This window comes from Colobus angolensis, unplaced genomic scaffold (assembly GCF_000951035.1).
Source record: "Colobus angolensis palliatus isolate OR3802 unplaced genomic scaffold, Cang.pa_1.0 Scaffold13, whole genome shotgun sequence".
Classification (NCBI taxonomy): Eukaryota; Metazoa; Chordata; class Mammalia; order Primates; family Cercopithecidae; genus Colobus; species Colobus angolensis.
The window spans coordinates 5091193-5113537 of record NW_012114252.1 but is presented as its reverse complement, the minus strand read 5'-3'; the positions used below and the strand labels follow the sequence as shown (position 1 = coordinate 5113537).

Below are 22345 nucleotides of genomic sequence, written 5' to 3'. Positions count from 1 at the left end.
AAGCACCTAGTGGCAATAAACCTGAAATATAAGTGATGTATAAAGCAAAAATGGAAACAGTACAACTGGTCAGGTGTGGTGGCTTATGCCTGTAATCCCAGCACTTTGGGAGGCTGAGGCGGGTGAATCACTTGAGGCCGGGAGTTTGAGACCAGCCTGGCCAACATGGTGAAACCCCATCTCTACTAAAATTACAAAAATTAGCAGGGCATGGTGGTGGGAGCCTATAATCCCACCTACTCGGGAGGCTGAAGCAGGAGAATTGCTTGAACCCAGGAGGCGGAGGTTGCAGTGAGCTGAAATTGTACCACTGCACTCCAGCCTGGGCAACAGAGCAAGACTCTTGTCTCAAAAACAAACAACAACAACAACAACAAAATACAGCTGATTTTAAATAGACTTTTCAGAGCAAACAGATATGACTTGAGAGTGAATCTGAATGTTCTCATTCTTCATACTGCTAGAGTTTAAACCCTATTAAGTACCCAGATTTTTTTTTTTTTTAAACAGTCTTGCTCTGTCGCCCAGGCAGGAGTGCAGTGGCACGATCTCAGCTCACTGCAACCTCTGCCTCCTGGGTTCGAGTGATTTTCCTGCCTCAGCCTCCCAAGTAGCTAGAATTACAGATTACAGCCACATGCCACCATTCCCGGCTAATTTCTGAAATTTTAGTAGAGACGGGTTTTCACCATGTTGGCCAGGCTGGTTTTGAACTCCTGACATCAAGTGATCCACCCGCCTCGGCCTCCCAAAGTTCTGGGATTATAGGTGTGAGCCAGCGCGTCCGGCCTTTTTAAAAAAAATCTCATCAATTTGGGATAAAACTTCCCAAAATGTATTGAATGATGGTTCTACATCAGGAAATCTATTACTACAGTTCACCATATTAATAGAACAAAAGAGAATAATTATGTCATCGTATTCTTGGATGATGAAAAGGCATTAAACATCCAACATTCATTTTTTATTTAAAAAACATGATACTGTAAAACTGACTTATTTGATGTACAATTCTTTGAATTTTAACACACATTTAGACTAAGAGAACCACTACACAGTCAAGACAAAGAGCAGTTTCATCATCTCCCTCCCTCCCTCACCTCCATCATTTTGAAGTCAAATTTAGTGTTACCCCTTTGTACTCATACCCTGCCCTCACCTGTAACTCCTGGCAACCACTGATCTTTTCCCCATTACTGTAGCTTTGTCTGTGTAAGAATGCCATCTAAGTTGAATCATACAATAACATGTAACTTTTTAAGACTAGCTTCTTTCATCCAACATAAGGCCTTTGATTCTCATACAAGTTGTGTGAATCAATAGTTTCCTTTCATTACTAACAGTATTCCTTTGTAGGGATACATCATACTTTATCAATTAAGGACATCTGGGTCATTAACAGTTTTTTATAATTATGAATAGAGCTACTAAAACACTATGCACAGGTTTTTGTATGAGCCATTCATTTCTCTAGGGTTAATAACAAGGAGTGGAATTGCAGGGTCATATGGTAATTTAACTTTATAAGAAACTGCAAAACTGTTTTTCAGAATGGCTCTCCTATTTTGCATTCCCACAAGCAATGCAGCAGAGTTCCAGTTGCTACACATCCTTGCCAGGACTTGGTAATTTCAGTAGTTTTGTTTTAGCTATTTTAATAGATGTGTAGTGGTATCTCTCCATCCTTTTAATTTGCATTTCCCTAATGAGTAATTATATTGAATATCTTCTCGTGTTAATTTGCCAACTGTATATTCTGTTTGGTGAAATGTCTGTTCAAGATTTTGGCTCATTTTTTAATTGGGTTGTCTTCTCACTGTAGAGTTTTAAGAGTTCTTTACACATTCTTTACATGGAATGCTTTATTAAACTTTATCGTATTCACAAATATTCTCCCAAACTATTGCCTGTCTATTCATTCTCTTGACAGTGTCTTTTGCAGAACAAGTTTTTCATTTTGAAGTCAAATTTGCCATTTTTTATCTTCTGTGGATTATGTTTAAGGTGTCTAAGAATTCTTTGCATAACCTCATCACAAAGACTTTCTCCTGTGTTCTAAAAGTTTTATAGTTTTATGTTTTACTTTTAGATCTATGATTCATTGTATGTTAATATTTGTATGAGGTGTGATATGGTTTGGCTGTGTCCCCACCCAAATCTCATCTTGAATTGTAGCTCCCATAATTCCCACATGTTGTGGGAGGGACCAGTGGGAGCTAACTGAATCATGGGGGTGGTTTCCCTTATACTGTCCTCCTGGTATTGAATAGGTCTCACAAGAGCTGATGGTTTTATAAGGGGAATCCCATTTCACTTGGCTCTCATTCTCTTGTCTGCTGCCATGTAAGACATGCCTTTTGCGTTCCGCCATGATCGTGAAGCCTCCCCAGCCACACGGAATTGTAGGTCCATTAAATCTCTTTTTCACTGGCTGGGCGCGGTGGCTCATGCCTGTAATCCCAGCACTTTGGGAGGCCGAGGTGGGCAGATCACGAGGTCAAGAGATCGAGACCAGTCTGGCCAACATGGTGAAACTCCATCTCTACTAAAAATACAAAAATTAGTTGGGCGTGGTGGCACACGCCTGTAGTCCCAGCTACTTGGGAGACTGAGGCAGGAGAATCACTTGAACCCAGGAGGCGGAGGTTGCAGTGAGCTGAGATCATGGCATTGCACTCCAGCCTGGACGACAGAGCAAGAATCCATCTCAAAACACACACACCCTCTTTTTCGTTATAAATTACCCAGTCTCGGGTATGTCTTTAAAACGGACTAATACAAGGTGAGAGAATTAGGTTGAGGCTCATTTATTTTGCATATGGATGTCCCATAGTTTCAACATCATTTGTTGCAAAAGCATCAAATGCATTCCTTTCTTCACAAACTTGCCTTTGCACCTTACGGTCCCACCTCTTCTATTTTTCTGGAATAGATTGCGTAGAATCAGTGTTATGTCTTTTAATGTTTGGTGGAATTTACCCATGAAACCATCTGTGACTAGAGATTTCTATTTCAAAAGTTATTTAAATAAGAGTTTAATTTAAGTTATAGGACTATTTGGGATATTTATTTCTTGAGTGGGTTTTGGTAGTTTGTGATGTTGGGAGAGGCAATCCACCATTCTTTTGCATCCCTGCATGTTCCTAATGGGTAGACCAAGAATAAAAGGCTCTAACTACTCTTTATCTAGGCCATGTCTCAAGGTTGTATATATAGTGAGCAGGATGAGGAAATGTTTCCACCTTGACAAAGAGCCAGTTATAAAGGCGATAAACTGTCTAGGTTCAGTGTCCCTTTGGTGCAACACAAATCCATTGAATGTGGAATATTCATGTAGTCCTGCCTGTATTGCCTCCATAAACTTCAGATATATGATAACCAGTGTAAACCAACATGAAGCTCATGGTGCTTGCTGTAACAGTTTTAACTAGTTAGCTTGTAAGTATGGTAAAATCTCAGACCTTTTATAGTTCTTGCCATATAGTCTTCAGAGAATTGGTTATTTCATCTAAATTGCCATATTTATGCTAGTAGAGAATTTTTTTGTAGTATTTTCTTACTGCTCTGTTAATGTCTACAGTCTGGTATCTCCTTTTATTCCTGATATTAGTAATTTGTGTCTTTTTTCTTTTGTCAGTCTTGCTAGAGGCTTGTAAATTTTACTAATCTTTTCAAAGAATGAGCTTTTGGTTTTGTTAATTTTTGTCTATGGCTTTTCTGTAATCAAATTCATTGATACCTGCTCTTTATTATTTCCTTGTTTCTGCTTGCTTTGGAGTTTTCATTTTTAAGTTGAAGGGGCAACAATTAGAGGTAAAAAAATGGAATAGAAAAGATAAAAATGATGATTGTTTGCAGATAATATGGTTGTTTACGTAGAAAACACAACAGAACCAACCAGAAATTTATTATAACTGTTAGAAGAATTCAGTTAGGTGACTGGGAACAAAATTAGAATACAGAAATCAACAGTTTTCATGCATAAAACAAAAGCCATATGCAACATATAATGAAAGAAAACACTAACATATTCATGAGTATCAAGAAATGTACAAGAGCTATATAAAGAAGTCTTTAAAAGGTGATTGAGAAACACATACTTCTGATTACTTAATAAATAAGTATATATAATATGTATTATACATGTATCTAATTATAAGTATTAAAAAATCAAAAAGGCATTTCATACTAGTTTCTTGGATCACTATGGGAAAACCCAGTTTCAGACAGTTGATATTGATAATACGCTTGGCTGAGGAGTCAATGGCATGCTACCACCTGTGGGTTCAACACTCAACATGTTAAGAAAGTCAAATTTCCCTAAATTGCTATGGAAATTTAATTCATTCCACTAAGAATACTAAACCGGACGTTTTTCTTTTAAAAATCAGAAAAATTGATTTCAAAGTTTATATAAAAAATGAGCAAGACTAATTGGAAAATTATAAAAAACAAAAACATTTAACAGAAAATTATCCCTACCAGAGAGTACAGCAATTTTAAGACTACAATAATTGAAACAGTGTGGTACCAGATCAACAGTTCATCAGATAGCCTTAAAAGTCCAGAAATTAATTAGTAACAAATCAGTAAATAAAAGATGGATTATATAACATATGATATCGCAGTAAGTGAGCAACTATCTGAAAAAAATTAAGTTGGATCTCTAGTTCATATTTTAACAGCAAAATAAATTCCAGGTGGATGAAAAAACTTAAACATAAAAAATAAATCCATAAAACCACTAGATGAAAATACAAGGCATTTAAACATAATCTCAAAGAGCTAAGGCTTTTCTACCTGTGAAACAGGTAGAACACAGAAGAAAAAAAATAAAAGACTGATAATTCCACCTGCATTAAAAAAATCTACAAGAAAAAGATACCATTAAAAAAGGAAAAAGAAAAATGACAAATTGAGAAACACAGTTTAAACTCATATCACAAATGACCAATTTCTGTTATAAAGAGTTTTAATAAATCAGTAAGAAAAAGACAACCAAACCAATAGAAAAGTGGGAAAAATATGTTAACAGATCATAGAACTGGAAAGAAAATGGTTTTAAAACATATAAATTAATAACAGAAATGCAAATTAAAACTATAATGAATAAAAGTTATTTATCAGATTGGTATCCAGTACAATCCATGGAAAACAAAACATTTAACAGAAAATTACGTTGTACTCTCTGGTTAAGGGATAATTTTCTGTTAAGTGTTTTTGTTTTGCATGGATAATCAGGATATTTGCAATGGCTTGTGACACGAACTGCCTAAAGTTAAGCCAAACTTCACAGGTTAAGGGCCCAGTCCTCCATATGACTGCCCTCACTTCAGAAACTAGCAACTTTGGGCATTCTCAGGGCCATCATTACTTCTGACCAACTGGCTGAAAGTTCAGGGGTTCCCACAATACCTTCAGGTTAGATAATTAAATAGAACAACTCACAGAACTCAGCAAAGTGCTATGCATACAATTATAGTTTATTATAGCAAAAGGATACAGATCAGAACAGCCAAAAGAAGACATATATAAAGCAAGGAGTAGGAGAATCCCAAATACAGTTTCTGTGTTCTCAGGGACATGTCACCCTCCTAGAACACACCAGAGTATTGCCGACTGGGAAAGTTCACTTGAGTGTCACTGACCAGAGCTTCTCTCGGGGTTTCATTACAGGCATGACTGATTGACTCAATCTCTATACAAAGCTGAACTCAATCTCTAACCCCTCTCTCCACCTCAGATGTTGGGCTAATATCATACGACTCCAACCCTCTAATCCGATGGTTGGTCTTCTGGTGTGGCCAGCCCCTATCTGAGTCATCTTGTTAGAATAACTATCAGAGAGCTTACTATGAATAACAAAGATACTTCTATCACCTAGAAAATCCCAAGGATCTAGACCTAGAACCTGGAGTGGAGGCATTTTGGGAGCAGGGGAGGAAGCCTTGGCAAATACTTGATTACAGTCTTAATTTCAGCCTTGTCTGTATTAGCAAAAGACTGGAAACCAGCAATGTGCAGTAACAGAACTGGTTCTCTGCAAAAATCAAAGTACATCCATATAATGGAGTTCTATGCAATCGGTGAAAAAAATGGGACAACTGTAGGTAGGACTACAGAATAAATTGCTGAATGCAAAATTCTGAATGGTATGCTATAATTTGTGTTTCATATATGTTTATATGTGCATGGGGCCATTTCTAGAAAGATAACTGGTAACAGAGATTGGATCCAGGGAAGGGAAATGAACGAGAGAACTTCTTTTTCCCACCTTTTTCAACTTTCTGACTTTTGTACAATGTGTATATTACCTGTTTAACAAGAAGAAAACATTACAAGGTTTTCGCATACTTCTTTGAGGCTACTGAACATAATTTATAACTTAATATCTTCTTGATTACGATCAGTCACTGTCATGAATATACTGAACAACAAATCTCTTAAGAGTCTACTGAGATACACAACACAGGGCTTGCTTTCACCTACACTAAATGACCCCAGGCTGCTGCAATTTGAGTGTTATTGTCATTTCTAGTTTTCCTATCTTTTCCCAGCTGCTTCTGACTACTGTCAACATTCCCTCCTCTAGCTGACTAGAAATTTCTCTTTTAAATTAGTGCTTCTAGTTGTGGTAGGCCAAGAAACCAGACACATGGTCCTATTACAGGACTACATAAAATAAAGAGAAACTGCCTCTGTGAGAACTTGAGAAATACTCTCATAATTGATGTTTTATAACAACTACTTGACTAGTCAAGATTTTTACACACTACCAAGTTCCATACAATCGAATAAAGAATAGGCAAGGCATTATTGAAGTCACTATGGGCGCTTCTATTATATAATTAATACTACACTGGTAAGTACAGATTTGGAACTTTTCAACATTGCCTTCATTCATTCACTCAAAAATATTTTTGAGCATCTAGTATGTACCAGGGAGTGTCCTAGTATTAGGCATACAGCAATGAACAATAGAGACAAACTCACTTAAAATTTATATTCTAATTTGAGAGATGACAAAGATAAACCAGCTAAGTACAAGAAACAAAAAAAGGGATAATATGATAGAACTAGGATGGGGGAATAGCATTAGATAGGATTGCATGTTAATCAGGGTCTGATCAGAAAAGAACCACTAGGATCTAATACACATACCTATCTTAATATTCAAAATAAGGGACTTATTATAAGGATTATAGGAGGCGGTTTCTTTTGTGTCTGGCAGTTGAAAAGGGAAGACAAGGGAAATGGGGTAAGCAAGGAACTTGCTAGGATGAGTAGAACCTGTGGGAATTGAGTGGAACTTGTGAGGATGGACGGGAAGCCATACAGGTCTCTCACTGCCTCCAATCCTCCAGTGTGAATGATGGAGTTGTCCAGCAGAAGCTGGCACCCTTTGTCAGAGTAAAGGGCACACCTGGCCCAGGAGGCAGAGAAGCTGAAGGAGGCGTTCCAGCAGGAACTGGCGTTCCTGTGGGCCTGGCTGTTGTCCCACAGGCCAAGATGAGCCAACAGATAAGGAATAATGTGGATAAGCTGCAACAGTGCCTTGTGCCTTGTCTGGTCCTTCCACTTATAAAAAGAATCCAGATCTGGCTGCTACTTTACTTCTGCCTTCTATATCTTGTATCAAACATTTCTCATGGCCTACATTGTCCTGAAATTATGCATGGAAGAGAATTCTGCGGAACCTATCTCCAGGTTGACTAAACTGTACCATATAAATCCACCACAGATGATGTGAGTTCTCTAAAAGACATCTGAGCTGAGAACCTGAAGGATGAGGATTCAGCCATCCAACCATGCCAAGATTTGGAAGAGAATGTCCCCGGCAGAGAAGATGGCTAGTGCCAAGTATCTGAGGCTGTGATATAAGCTAGATCTTTTTTTGATGAAGGACAATGAGGTTGGGATATGTGTGTAAGAGTGGTACAAATTAAGAGATAACCAGATCATATGGGCCTTGCAGAACATAGTAATGAGCGAGGACTTCTTTTCCTAAGTGCAATGAGAGGCACGTGGAGGGTTTTTGTCAGGGAAGTAGTAGTTTGATCTGATTTATACGATTTTTAAACTTTTTGAAATAATTTCAAACTTACAAAAAAGTTATAAGATTAGCACAAAGAATTTCTATATGCTCATCATCCAGATTATTTCCATTTTTAAGAGATTGTTTTGGCTACATTGTGGAGAATGACCCTAGTGGGCAGGACCACTTCTTTCCTCCCCCTCCAGGCTTCATGGCACTCCTATAGCACAACACATATGATGCCCCTGGAGCTGTGCAGAAGGCTGCCCAAGTGTAGAGGTCGTAGTATTACTTAGAGAGCTATTGCAAGAGATCAAGCTATGGTGCTTCTACCACACTACTTTCAGATCACAGAGGAAAACCAATCTCATTATTTTAGTCTCAATTCACAAATACACATTGGAATAAAAAACGGTATTACCTCTTCAGATCTGGCTACTTCTAACAATCATATCAATTCTCACAACAAACAAAAAACAACTTCAATGACGGAAGCTATTTAAGAAAATGTTTCACAGATAATTCCAGATTTCCAAATTCCAAAGAACATGCAGTCTCCTAGAAGAAACATGCTGAAGGAGCCCATGTTCATGTTGATAGATAGGTTCTAGTCTCATTATTTTAGAGATGATCTCAGATTTGTGTATCTCCTATGCTCATCAGATGTGACTGACTTTACTGGAGATCATAAATAATTACCCTAAAGCAAGCTCTTCTGCCTAGATTAACTCTCCTGCTAGTAATACTGTCTAGCTAAAAGCCAGGTTCAAATACTGAAATGTGCTGAGGTCTTACAGATATTCAAGCTTATGTTCTGATTTTAGTACAATTCTACTTTTAACATTCAAATCAACAGTGAAAATTATGATGGATAGCAATTCATTCTCACTAAAACACAGCTAATACGTGTTCCTTAAATCATGAAGGTAAAATGGAAAAACTAAATAGTTTGGTGACCTTTGAGAAATCATTTATTCTCCCTTATACTCAGTTAAATGGGAGTTTGGTTATTACAATAGAGATTAGTAATAATTAAGGTAAAATGCTTGGTAAAATGCATCACAGTAGGCACCCATCTTATTATACACACATCAATAAAAATAAACATCTATTTTTTAAGGGAAGAAAAGAAATGCTTCTTAATAAAGCTCTGCATGAACCATTTATCTTCTTTCAAAAAACATAAAAACACATAAGAAAGCATTATCTGACAAAGAAAAGTAGAAAAGATTTTTATCTTTAATTAGAGGTTGCAGTATACACTTAACTTCTGTAATCTGCAGTGATGAATCTCTGTGTAAACATTCAGAAAGAGGGGACACTGTGTCATGACTTATGAACTATAAATTCTGTCCCTGATTACTAGTCAAGAACAGTTTTACACATTTATTAACAACTACTTTCCTCCGCTTAACAACGGCTCTTGAATAACAAAATAAATTATCAGCAATTCCAACCACAAATTTAAGAATTAAAATTTTAAAAACTGGTTGGTTTCATAAATGCAAGCAGACTAATAAATTTCATATATGTTAATTGCAGTTACTTATGTTCTTTGAGTGAAATAACACAAAGATTTTTCCCTTCCCCTTTTGGCAAGTTCACAAAATTTATGAAAAGGCTTCACCTTTTTCTTTTTTGCTTAATTTCTTTTTTGCATCTCAGCTGAACACAACAGACAATAGCTGGGGTTATCAGGGAGACATGATAAAAGAAAAGGTTATGACCACTCAGACGATCATGTATACCTAAAACGTAACTCAGACTTTCTAGTCTTAACCTGTAGCTCTAATTTACTAAATGATTTACAAAGAACTAAAGGAGATATGATTTAATGAGGTTGAATTTTGTAACTTTGTCACTTTGGGTCACAAACACATATTCTGCCCTGAAAATGAGGCAGAATACTAGTCATTTCCAATGAGACTAGGTACAAGGGAAAAAACAAAAACAAAGCCATAGATATTTTTCAGTTGCACTACATTAACTATTTAATTCAAAAATTTAACTACCAGATCAGTGCAGTTTCTTGCTTAAACATACAGTAAGTAGATAAAAGTATTTTTAAAATAAGCCAGAAGTAAAAAGGAAAAGGCCTGAACAGCTTGACAAACAGCAACAGAATAATTTCCAATCAGTGACTATTAATGGGAATACTCATTTTATACAGCGATTATCGACAACCATTTAGCAATTCTTTAATCAGGCACTTGATATTTTTTTAGCTAGCATACTCAATACTGGGGCATCACACACACACACACACAAATATGGCTTTATTACAAAGGATTCAAGATGGCAACTACTTACAATCCAGTGCCAACACGGATTATAACAAATCCAGTGAGTGTTTTGTTTTTCAATTATTCATAGAAAATTTAATCCTGATTAAGTATCCTTGGGCAGGAATTCATGGGTAGTTGATGACTGAAACCAACATTTATATGAAATGCTTCTGTTAATTTAATCTGTGTATACGGCTTAATTATGATTGGGGATTCAATGTAAGAGAAATGAATTCTATTGGGATCAAAATTTCAGTACCGTATCACATAGTAACTTTTCCCTTCTTCCTTCTTTCTTTTTAACCACATAAACCTGCCTGTCCCTTCACCTAAGTGCTCAGATTTTAAAATCCTTTGTCTTTACAACCCGTGTAATGTATTTAAGTTTTATTTTTTCATAAACTGTTTGTCAAAAACCTTTGCTAATCAAGCTAAAACCTGAACTAGAGCCAAAAATAGCAGAAAAAAATTGGAGAATAACTCCACCCACAAATAAACAAAAGCTTAGATATTTAACTGTGAACATATTTTATATTCATTTCCTGAAGTAATTTCAGTTCCTTTAAACTCAAATATGAAATGCATTTCCTTAAAGCATAAAAAGCAGCAGTTTTTAAAATCAATGTATTACACTGATTTCATAACTGGACTAGTTTAGATATTTATAAGCAAGTAATCATTTAACTGATTACTTTTTATAAGACTATTAAACCTGAGTTAGCTATTAAGATGAGGCATTATAAGTGGTGAATATTTTACCAAAATAGCATATAGTTATTTTTCACATTTATTTCCATATAGAAATTGCTTCAATCATTTTATAACAACACTTTCTTCAAAGTTTGTTGTTTAAGTATATTTCAAAACATTTCATTTATTACCTTTTTTTCAGTCTTGGTACTGCTTAAATGCAGTTATATAAATAACGTGCTCTGCTTTCACTGTTCAAGTTTTCATACTAAATGTATGAAAAAAAAGTAACTGTATTTGGATCCTTATTGCACTCTTTTAAACCAATTCACTTTTCCTCTCAACAAAAATCAAGTATCAGAAATGAGGGCGACTTTTGTGTCCAGATGATATGGTCAGTGGTAGTGTTACTGAAGAAAGTGAAGAAACTTCCCAATATAGACTGTGAGATAGAAAGAGTCTGTAGAGAATAACCATGGAAACAGACTGGCAAAGGATAACACCTATTGTAATAACCTGAAAAGAAAAAGAAAGGAATGCTTTTACTGCATGCAGAAACAGAGAAATAATATTCAATTTCTCATGAATCTACATGTGCTTTTTATATAAATACAATATTCTATCTTTCATCTTTACCATAGGTACATTTTATCAAAAAAAATTTCTGACTAATGCTCTAATTGTTTAAGGATAAAAAATCCCTTTAACAGTTATTTTGTAGATGAAAAAGTAAGGCACAAAAGAATAACTTGCTAAACCATTCTCTCCCAAGGGTATACACTACAGAGTTTCAGTAAATAAGAAAAATCAGGTTCCTAGCTAATTTAGTAATAGAAATAAAGCATGCTCCTACCTGAACTTTAAAGAGTACTCTAAAAGCCCTTTCAAAAATTCTCAAGTTGCTTCTCTATTTTTGTAGACTACTGTCCTATCTATTCACCCTTTGTAAATACCTCAGGCTCAATAAACATTTGTGCATTCAGGCACATACTGCATTGCTTGTAAAGGGCTCCTGGCAGACCTCTATTTTGAAATGATGGAGCCATTCACCTAAGAAGGTAGGTATCAACACAATCAAAATGCATCATACTTCAGCATGGCACTCTGTGCCATACTACATGGCACTTTGTAGTCTGTTAAAGCAACTAGACTGATTTTTACAAATCTTGATTTTTACTATTATGTAACAAAAATTTTTAATCATTTTTTAAAAGATGTATTATAAATTATCTAATTTATAAAACAAAATTTCTATTTTAAAATTCTCTATTGTCATTTCTAAAATAAGCTAAAATAGAATCAAGAAAAGCTATTTCCACCATTTTGCTTATAAATATTTTAAAAATATTTTAAACTTTAAATTTATCTACTTACTGGTTTACTATTTTGTTTCAAAGTTTTAAATAACCCAGAAAATGTCTTAAAAAATAAACAGGCCCCTCCTATTTAAATATTCTCCCAAATTAAGACAATATTTTCATTAAAAAAAACTACTTTCATCATGTATATTTCTTACCTTGTCTCTTTGGTAGTCGCTAAAAATGACAGAAATGCATGCAAGAACCGGATGGCATAAAAACCACAAGATACAGCCCTGAAACAAATGAAAAAGTGAAATAAGTACAGCTGTGTATTTTTTTTTTCAGAATGTACCATATAAAAAATGTTACTAGCATATTTAGGTCCTCATTAACCTCAACAGGCCTTTAGAGTAGAGCTTGCAATAAAATGTAGAAATAAATTTACTGTTGCTGTGACATTCATATTTTGTTTCTAACCAAATGAGTATTTTTGGAGTACTTATAATCTTACGTTTATAAATCTGTTGCATACACATTTTGATATACTACAAATTATTAATATAACAAATTATTAAGTGACAAAATCAAGGCACAAATGTGTAATATTCCTGTAAAAAGAAAAAAGAATGTACATTCATATTTGCATGCTGATACACAAAGAAATTCTGTAAAAATACACAAAAAACATTAATAGTTGTTACCTGTTTGAGGGGTAGAACAGAGGAGGGGGAGCTGGGCAGGTAAGAATGGGTAACTGTTTGTACTTTTCAAATATTTTTCTATTTTTCCTTGAACCATGACAATGTATTCTCTTTTCCAAAATTAAATTTGAAATAAAAAAATAAGTTAATAAATAGTAGCTGTTGAAATGTTTGGTACATTGAAGATATAGGGAGAAAAAAACAAGATATAGAAAAATGTTTCGTATGTTACTATTTGTATAAAAATGAAGGGAAATATATATAGGCATATATACTTAAAACTCTCTAGAAGGATAAATTAAGAACTAATAGCAGCAATTGTGTGAGGAGGTGAGAATAACTTTTTGCTACTCCTTACTTTTGGATGTTTGACCCTATTCAGAAAGTTAAATTAAAACATAAAATACTTTAAAATTTGCACTGCTTTAAGCATAAAGCAAAATAAGAGGCCGGGTATGGTGGCTCACGCCTGTAATCCCAGCACTTTGGGAGGCCAAGGAAGAAGGTTCACAACGTCAGGAGATGGAGACCATCCTGGCTAACACAGTGAAACCCCGTCTCTACTAAACATACAAAAACTTAGCCGGGCGTGGCGGCGTGCACCTATAGTCCCAGCTACTTGGGAGGCTGAGGCAGGAGAACGGCATGAACCCGGGAGGCGGAGCTTGCAGTGAGCCGAGATGGCGCCACTGCACTCCAGCCTGGACGATAGAGCGAGACTCCGTCTCAAAAACAACAGCAACAATGACAAAAAGCAAAATAAAAAAACTTAATGCCTAAACACCTCAAATATATATTAACTTATCAAACAATAAGCACTACTGTCCCTGTGAAAAACTGAAAAGCAGGATGACATCTTCTTGTCTTGTGCTCAGAAGCCTGAAGTTGGTTCCTAGGGCTGCAGCAGCAGCTTTGCAATGCTCAACACCAGCAATAAAGCAGGAATCTGGCTCTCCTTCCATAGCTGCCTTAGAATAACGGTCAATAACTCTGGCCAAGGTGGGCTGACTGAACAGAATCAGTCTGATCAGAATGCTGGTTTGAGGTGCTAAAATGAAGGGGTAGGGATTCTCTCAATCTGACAGAAAAATGAAACCTTCTAGGGAGGGAGGGTTCTACAATGTTACTGCTCTAAACCTTCTCCTGTATAGAAAAAAACCGAATTTGCTTTTAGATCTCACTAGCAGAAGAAGGACAAGAAAGGAGGAATAAAGTGACAGGATCTCATGTGGATGGACTGAGGTTGGCTGAAATATGAACTCAGCCTCCTGGCTCCAGCTGCTTATGCTGAAGGATAGCTCCTAACAGTCTGTTATAAAACACTGTATAACTCTGAGAATAACAGTTTATAGTCAATTAATAACTTGAGAAATCCCAAGCATATTTGATTTTTAAAATTTAAAATTATGATATTACAGAAAAAAATGCAAAATCCCTGTTGATGAAAATATGAACCAGGCAAAACTGACCTGCAAAGAGTATAGGGAAAGTACTGTCTCACAGGTCTTGTAAAATGGGGATAACACCTACATCACATAAGTTGCTAAGGTTAACTGAGTTGAACCACATAGAGAAAAAAAACCAAAAAACAAGGTCTCACCCTGTCACCCAGGCTGGAGTGCAGTGGCCCAATCTTGGCTCACTGAAGCCTTCAACCCACAGGCTCAAGCAATTCTCCCATCTCAGCCTCTCGAGTAGCTGAGACAACAGGTGCTCGCCACAAAGCCTGGCTAATATTAATTTTTTGTAGAGATGGGATCTATGTTGCCCAGGCTGGTTTCCAACTTGGGGGCTCAAGCGATCCGCCTGTCTCGGCCTCCCAAAGCACTGGGATTACAGGAGTGAGCCACCGTGCTCGGCCCAGAAGTTTAATAAAAGTTAGCATGTAGTTGTTTATTAACTTCCCAAAGAAACCAGAATGAAGTGGATAATCAGAATAAACCATTTTCTTTCCAAACCCATACTTTGGCAAATGTGATGTAGAACTCCCTTTTGAGTGTACTTCTCTCCATTGTGATGATCTGATAGAGTCCACAGCCTAATGACAATGCTAGGCAAATTCTTAGAACGATTAGCAGGATCCCTGCTAAGTTGTGGTGTGAATGGTAGCTATGATGACCGGTATCTTCAAACTGTTCCCAAAGTAGCAAAACACTCTGCAAAAGAAAAACAATATTACGTTTAGGAAAAAAAAGATTATACCTAATTAAATATTTTTTTCAACTCTTTAATAAACATCCCTTTAAATGTTATATAAACATTCCTATCAGACCACAGAGGTTGTTAATGAATACAGTACACTCTTTTCATCACTCTAATACCCTAAGCTAGAAAAAACAAATTTTTATGAAGTGAGACCACAGTTAAGAGATTTTTTTAAAATTCTATTGCTGCTGGGAGCGGTGGCTCACGCCTGTAATCCCAGCACTTTGGTCAGGAATTTGAGACCAGCCTGGACATTATGAAATCCCATCTCTACTAAAAATACAAAAAATTAGCTGGGCGTGGTGGCGGGCGCCTGTAATCCCAGCTACTCAGGAGGCTGAGGCAGGAGAATCACTTGAACCCAGGAGGTGGAGGTTGCAGTGAGCTGAGATTGTGCCATTGCACTCCAGCCTGGGCAGTAAGAGTGAAACTCCATCTCGAAAAAACAGGGAAAAAAAAAATTCTATTGCTGTCATGATTCAAATAAGATCATCTCTAAGGATGAAAACGAACTGAAAAGGTTAAAAGAACAAACTTTCTTCTACATCCATTTCCTTTTTACTTCAACAACATCATTGAATGTAAACCGTTCTGCATTCAAACTGGCTATCTCAGGGTAACTTTCAAACATTTCAGTGTTTTTTGTGCAACTCAAAAATTAAAAAGTCAGAATTGTTGATTTCAGACTTTATTCATTTTCACAGTAACATCCCTTAGTAAAGGACAGCATATTTTTGTTATTCACTATAAATCCTCAGGGCACTGTTATTCATCACTGTTTACTGACCCTTTCTCCCATGTTGCTAACAGTAAAAAGCTCAGCTAGTTCCTCATTAAGCTATTCTGTTTATTACTATTCAAAATAAATTAGTGTCCATGTTGCCTCCATCTTTACTAAACATCAATCTCTTAACTTACTCTAATATTTTAACCATTGCAACACATGTCTGCAGCTCTCTGCACTTCTTTCCTTTGTCAATTCAGCCAGCCCTCACTCAGAATTGAGTCTTTGGTGACTTCCAAGAACTTTTAGAATACATCAAAACTCAATATCAAATCCAATTATTAGGTTTTATGGGGTTTCTCAGCAACCTCTTGCTTTCCTCCTTCTCACATCCTCTACACTAATTTTACTCCTGCTACCATTCTTGTTAGGTAAACTCCTTTGTCACTATAATATGTGAAATTCCTTCTTGGGCTCAATATTTGCTCTGTTACTGAAAATGTTATTCTTCCAAACCACCAAATTATACCCATCTGATTTCTCTTTTTTTTTTTTTTTAGACAAAGTCTCACTCTGTTGCCCAGGCTGGAGTGCAGTGGCACGATCTCAGCTCACTGCAACCTCCACCTCCCAAGTTCAAGTGATTCTCCTGCCTCAGCCTCCTGAGTAGCTGGGATCACAGGCATACACCGGCTAGTTTTTGTATTTTTAGTAGAGATGGGGTTTCACCATGTTGGCCAGGCTGGTCTCAAATTCCTGACCTCAGGTGATCTGCCCACCTTGGCCTCCCAAAGTGTTGGGATTACAGGCATGAGCCACCGCACCCAGTCTCCCATCTGATTTCTTAACCTACATTTCTAAACTTCACTTTTGCAACACAGAAGTGCTACCACAGAGCTACCACAGCCCATAGTTCATATTTTTACATATTCAAACTTCCCTGTTTTCATATACATATGCTAATATGTGATCTGTATAAAATATGTACGTATTTGTATAGTCTCTGACTGCCTGTCTGATCTGCCTTGTCTGGGTTGTTGCTGAAGATCAGAGCTATGTTTAATGTATTCTTCATAAATTCTCATATAAACTCTAGTGTAATATCATCTTAGTTCTCAACTTATTTGTCTATGACAGTAAATTAAAATTACAATGAAATAATAAAAATGTAATTTTTAAAAAGAAATAAAAAGTGAGAATTTAACCTGACATTGACACTACTCTCCATAAGTCCTGGCTCAAAAACATTAAGTTGGTAGAATCTTAACTTTATTTTAATCAATTCTTCTAATTCAATTCTTTCTCATCATCCCCTTTCCTGGCACTATCTCCTTTCTAAATATCACCACCCGTGATATGGTCTCTTTCCCAAATCATTCATGTAAATTCAATACTCCTATTCCACTCAAAACCTACTATATTAAATAAATACTAGGGATAGAAAGACGAATAAAGCACTGGCCCCATCCTTCATTAATACATTTTTCAATTTATTTAATGCATTAAACTTACATTATAATGTCCTTTACAGAGCCTAAGTATATAGTTCATTTTCATCTATAGCTAATGCTCATCAAAAACTTAGTACAAATTTTATTTTTATACCTTTCTTCTTAATTTTTACAAATCCATTGAACACAGGCATATGGATATCTTAGAATGTCAATACTATTAATACAGACGAAAAGAAAAAAAAAGGCATGCAGGACCTTTATTTTAAGACCGGTTTTGTTTTTACATTTGCTTTCAAAAACAAGATCCCATTCTTTTTTAGTCTATATTTTGCCTTTTAATTAATCTTAGATAATCACCTGAATTCTTTTATGTACAAAGTAGCCAATCCTAGAGATTCTTGACAATGGATAAATCTCAAATTCACTGAATCACTCATTCAATGTTAAGTACTTACCATGTGCTAGAGAAATATGAAAGAAAGCTATTATTAAGTAGGAAATAAGACTCTAACCTAGTATTAAACATATGGTGCTTAAATAAGCTGATAGGAAGCTCAAATTCAGGTAAATTATAATTAAATTCTGCAGTGTACATATAGTAGCATCCAGATAATTAAGATTATTTGATCTAACGCTCTTCAAATTCATACTTTAAATGACACAAATTGTAGAAGCTCAGACATTTCAAGAAAAAAAATGACACAAATTCCTCATGGGTCCCAGGTTTCAATTCTGAAATGAGGTATGCTCCAGTTTGCATTTCTGAGGATTACTAAGCAGAAACAGAGTATCAACACTCACCTGTGTCATGACAATGAATACTGCAATGCCAGTGGATGCAGGCGTAGAATCCCACTGGAGAGGTCTGCTCTGAGACTTCTTCATTCTGACTATCGTCCAACCCATGCACAGACTCAAAAGCAAGTATAACATCTGAATTTGGGAAGCGATGTCAAAAACTAATGGGACATGAAAACCAATGTCAACCAAGTTTTCACAATATAAAAAAATTAAGAGCTTCTTGTGTTATGATGAGAACATCTTTTTTTTTTTTTTTTTAACCACAAAAAGACAGCCATTTTCAAAGAGAAGCTAAGGAAATTCATTAAGAGATATTCGCATGTAATAATTCTAAAGATTTAAAAATTGTCATAAATTTTGTATATATTTATAAAAATTGTTAAAACAGCAGCAATACTATTTAAAAATACATATATATGCCCATACCATATGTCCAGTAAGTCCAACCTTAACTCTTTTCATTTCCCATTTTTCTTAGCTTTTCTAACTACATAATCTTGTTCTCTATAACTCACTGCTTGTTAAATTCTAAATATGATTTCTGCAATGTGGAGAATGTACCTTCATTTCCGAGTTATTTTTTTTTGATGGCTGAACTATAAAGTAAAGAGTATTTTCTAAAACTATTAACAAGAAACAATACAATGAAATGCATAGCTCCCATAGCATCCAAACATTGGCTTTACTTTCAGAATCCTGAAGACAAATGAGAAGCTCCATACATTAGTGTGATGTGCCACCAGGTGGCCATCACCTACACTGCAGGGGAAGCCTGCTACTTCAAATAGAAAAACCACCTGTATCTACGTCAACACTACAAGAAAACAACAAAAATCTATAAATGCTTCAAGTTCCATATATATTTATTTTATGAGGTAGTTTTTAATGATATTTTAAGAAAGCTTATTACTTTTCTTCATAGTGTATTTTGATGTGAGTTTTAGGCTTTGGGTCAGAAATAGAAAAGAGTCAGTATAACAGAGAATGGAATTAAAACAGGAAGAAAACCTTCAGCTTTGAGGTAAGAAAATTTAGGTCTGAGTCTAGTCTCTACCACTCAATAGCTGACTGGCATTTGGAAATATGTTTCACATCACTAAGCCCAGCTCCTTTATCTGCAAAATAAGGATATGCAGACCTACTCTTCTATTGAGGATAAGAGAATGTATATAAATATGCCTAAAAACAATGAAAAGGCAGAGTGTGGTGACTCATGCCTGTAATTCCAGGACTTTGGGAGGCCAAGGCAGACGGATCCCTTAAGCCCAAGAGTATAAGGCCAGCCTGGGCAACACCGTGAGACCCCATCTACAGAAAAGGAAATTTAAACATTAGCCAGGCATGATGGTATGTGCCTGTACTCCCAGCTACTGGGGAGGCTGAGGCAGGAGGATCATCTGAGCCTAGGAGTTTGAGGCTGCGGTGAGCCATGACTGCACCACTGCACTCCAGCCTGGGCTACAGAGTAAGAACTCTGCCTCAAACAAACAAAAAAACAATGAGGATCTGTACACATTACCTATTATTAAGAAGAAACTAAGTAGGACATATGGGAACTTAAACCGTAATCCTGTTCTCAGTCAAGCTGATTTCTAAACAATTTTTGACAGAAAATTTATACTATGACAAGAAATAGTTTTTTTTAAAAAAGCAGATAGCAAGTCTAAAAGCTTTTTAAAAATGCTCAGAAAGATACTCACATTCTGCCAAACTTCCCATAAATGGTACCCCTATTCCATCTTTGGAGTAACTGAGGAATTGAAGAAGATTAGTGTAAATGACAAATGTGAAAAAAACTTCATAATCAAAGCAAGCATAATTTTGGTGGACTAATTAGGATTAATTAGATGTAATGATGAACAACACAGTTTTAGTGGTTTTGAGTTACCTGGAGAAATGAATGTAATTAGCTAAAGCTGAACCAGCTTGTAACAGCAAGGCAGTTGTCAGAACCTTTAAAATCATGTGCATGGGTCCTCCTTTCTTAATAGCCTGCCACAATGATTGAGCATAAATGCAAGCAATCACAAAGTACACTAGGACTAGGAGGAAAAAGAACTCATGTAACCCTGTGAAGAGAAGAAAGGGAGTTTGCTTCAGTAAAACAAAGCCAGTTATCGTATTGTGTTGCTTTCAAATCTCCCTGTCAGTATATTTCTAGAACTTGTTTTTTAACTGGAGTCATAGCATTCACCTTTGTAAGAGAAAAAAAAAACTATTAAAACTTGAACGTTTTTGTGCCTTGGGGCAAAATTTTAACTACAAGAAAGCAGATTAAACCAAACTAGTTAAGGTCAATCTGTAAGAAAGCATAATGGTCAGGGAAACCCAAAGACTCATCATAAAATCACAGTTTTGTTTGAAAACAGTAAATGAAAATAGTGATTTTAGCATTCAGTTAAATATACGTTTTACCCCCAAAGTGAATTTCTTTTGTAAAAAGTTTAGAAATAGATTAGCTCAGTCAATAATAGTTTAAAATACCCTGACAATGTATCTCAAAGTGTGTTCTCTTGCCCAGCAGCAACACCAGGGAACTTGTTATAAATGCAAATTCTTGAGTTCCATCCAGTTTTTGATCTACTGAATCAGAAACTCTTGACTAGAGTCCAGTAATCTGTGCTTTAGTAAGCCCTAAGCATGATTCTGATAAGCTAACACATGAGAACCACAGCTCGAGAATGTCCCTATACCTTGAATTTCCATTTGGACAAACCTTCAAAATATCTGTCATGTCCAGAGATCTCTTCTGAGATGAACTGTCTGCAGCTCTTGCCAAAAAAAAAAAAAAAAAAAAAAATCCTGTGGAGATCATGCAACTCCATGCCAGGATTGGCTGAAAATTATAACAGCTAACCAAATGGCTACCAATGCAAGAGGCCAACAACATAACCATTTTCAGTTAGGCTAATCATCTTCTCTTAGTAGATCAAACTATAAAGCAGAAAGAAAAGAGGCCACAGAAATTGAAGTTGAAAGGAGCTGATGTTGGAACAGGCCAGAGGAATCAAACTGAGCCATGATGAAAACCAAAGTTTTGAGGGAGTAGAAATTACAAGTGAGGAAAGAGAGATGGCTGGCAAAGAACAAAGAATGTGCAGACTTTATAAAAAATGAAACCAGTCATTACAGCAGCCTCTAGTGCCTACTAGCAGCTTTTTAGTACCGTTTTCATGTAACCTTATTATAAATGTCACTTTTTCTGTGTTAACTTGAAATCTTTTGACTGAATCTCCATTTTTCAGAAATTTCAGAAAATTTTTATAATAAAGCACCAGGCTAGCTTTCAGTTTAACGGCTAACATTTACTTGGTTACATGTCAAGACAGTCCCTAATACTAAGACTTTTACATTCTATCTAACACCAGACTGCTCTAACCATGGTGTGAATAGAGCTGTCTTAATTAAGTCTATGGATGAACTTTCATTCAAATGGTGAACTAGTTTCCCATTTGGGTAAACTCCAATTAACAGTCAGAGAAGAAAATATTTCTAATATGTGGAAAATAATTTTGTAAAAGCAATCAGAAGACATAAATCATAAGAATCAATAAGTAGCTCATCATGCTTTTGGCCTGGTTAGGGGGGAAAAAGCAGCAAAAAGTATTTCTGCCACTGGGTGTCTCTCCTGCTCTATGAATATAAATGTGGACAGTTAACTTTTCTAGTGCAGGTGAAAAAGCATGTTTAGACTTCAGGAAGGAAAGATCAAGTAAAATAGCATATTTTCTTTTTAAATTCCTTACATAGAAAAGCACTCCAGCCTTAGAAATAATGGCAACATAATCCTGGGGTTATTATAGTACTGGAACAAGACAGAAAATACAAATGCTAAATATATTATAACAACTGTGGGACAGTAAAGTTCCTTATGCTATCCTGTGTTTTGAATCTTAGTTTTTATCTTTCCTTCTTCGTATTAAAGAAATAAACATGGCATTCAATTTAAAGTTTTATTTATAATATTTTACAGAATATCTTTAAAGTTTCTGACTTATAGGATAAAGTTTCCGACTCCACTAAGTTACAACTCTACCATGAAAAGAAAATCCTCAGACTATTTACTGAGGAATCGGAATAATGGAGAAGGAAGGGACTCTGGAAAATAAGATATACGTTACAGTGAAATATGTTTTAGGATTATTCACA

At 35.8% G+C, this 22345-nt stretch overlaps 1 protein-coding gene across 2 annotated transcripts in view; it reads right to left on the bottom strand.

The window, feature by feature from the left end:
• Window positions 1-3883: 3883 nt before the first annotated feature.
• The window catches only part of GPR180 (G protein-coupled receptor 180), a 34301-nt gene continuing 15839 nt past the window's right edge, over window positions 3884-22345 (bottom strand). The window contains exons 4-9 of one of the 2 annotated variants that reach the window (XM_011933792.1): window positions 20085-20265; window positions 19897-19946; window positions 18197-18354; window positions 14977-15168; window positions 12527-12604; window positions 3884-11526 (exon numbers count right to left, since the gene is read on the bottom strand). In XM_011933792.1, coding sequence (XP_011789182.1) covers window positions 11368-11526; window positions 12527-12604; window positions 14977-15168; window positions 18197-18354; window positions 19897-19946; window positions 20085-20265 — 818 coding nt within the window. In that variant the 3' untranslated portion in view covers window positions 3884-11367. The remainder of the gene's footprint in view (window positions 11527-12526; window positions 12605-14976; window positions 15169-18196; window positions 18355-19896; window positions 19947-20084; window positions 20266-22345) is intronic. The other variant, XM_011933793.1, reaches the window with a different exon arrangement.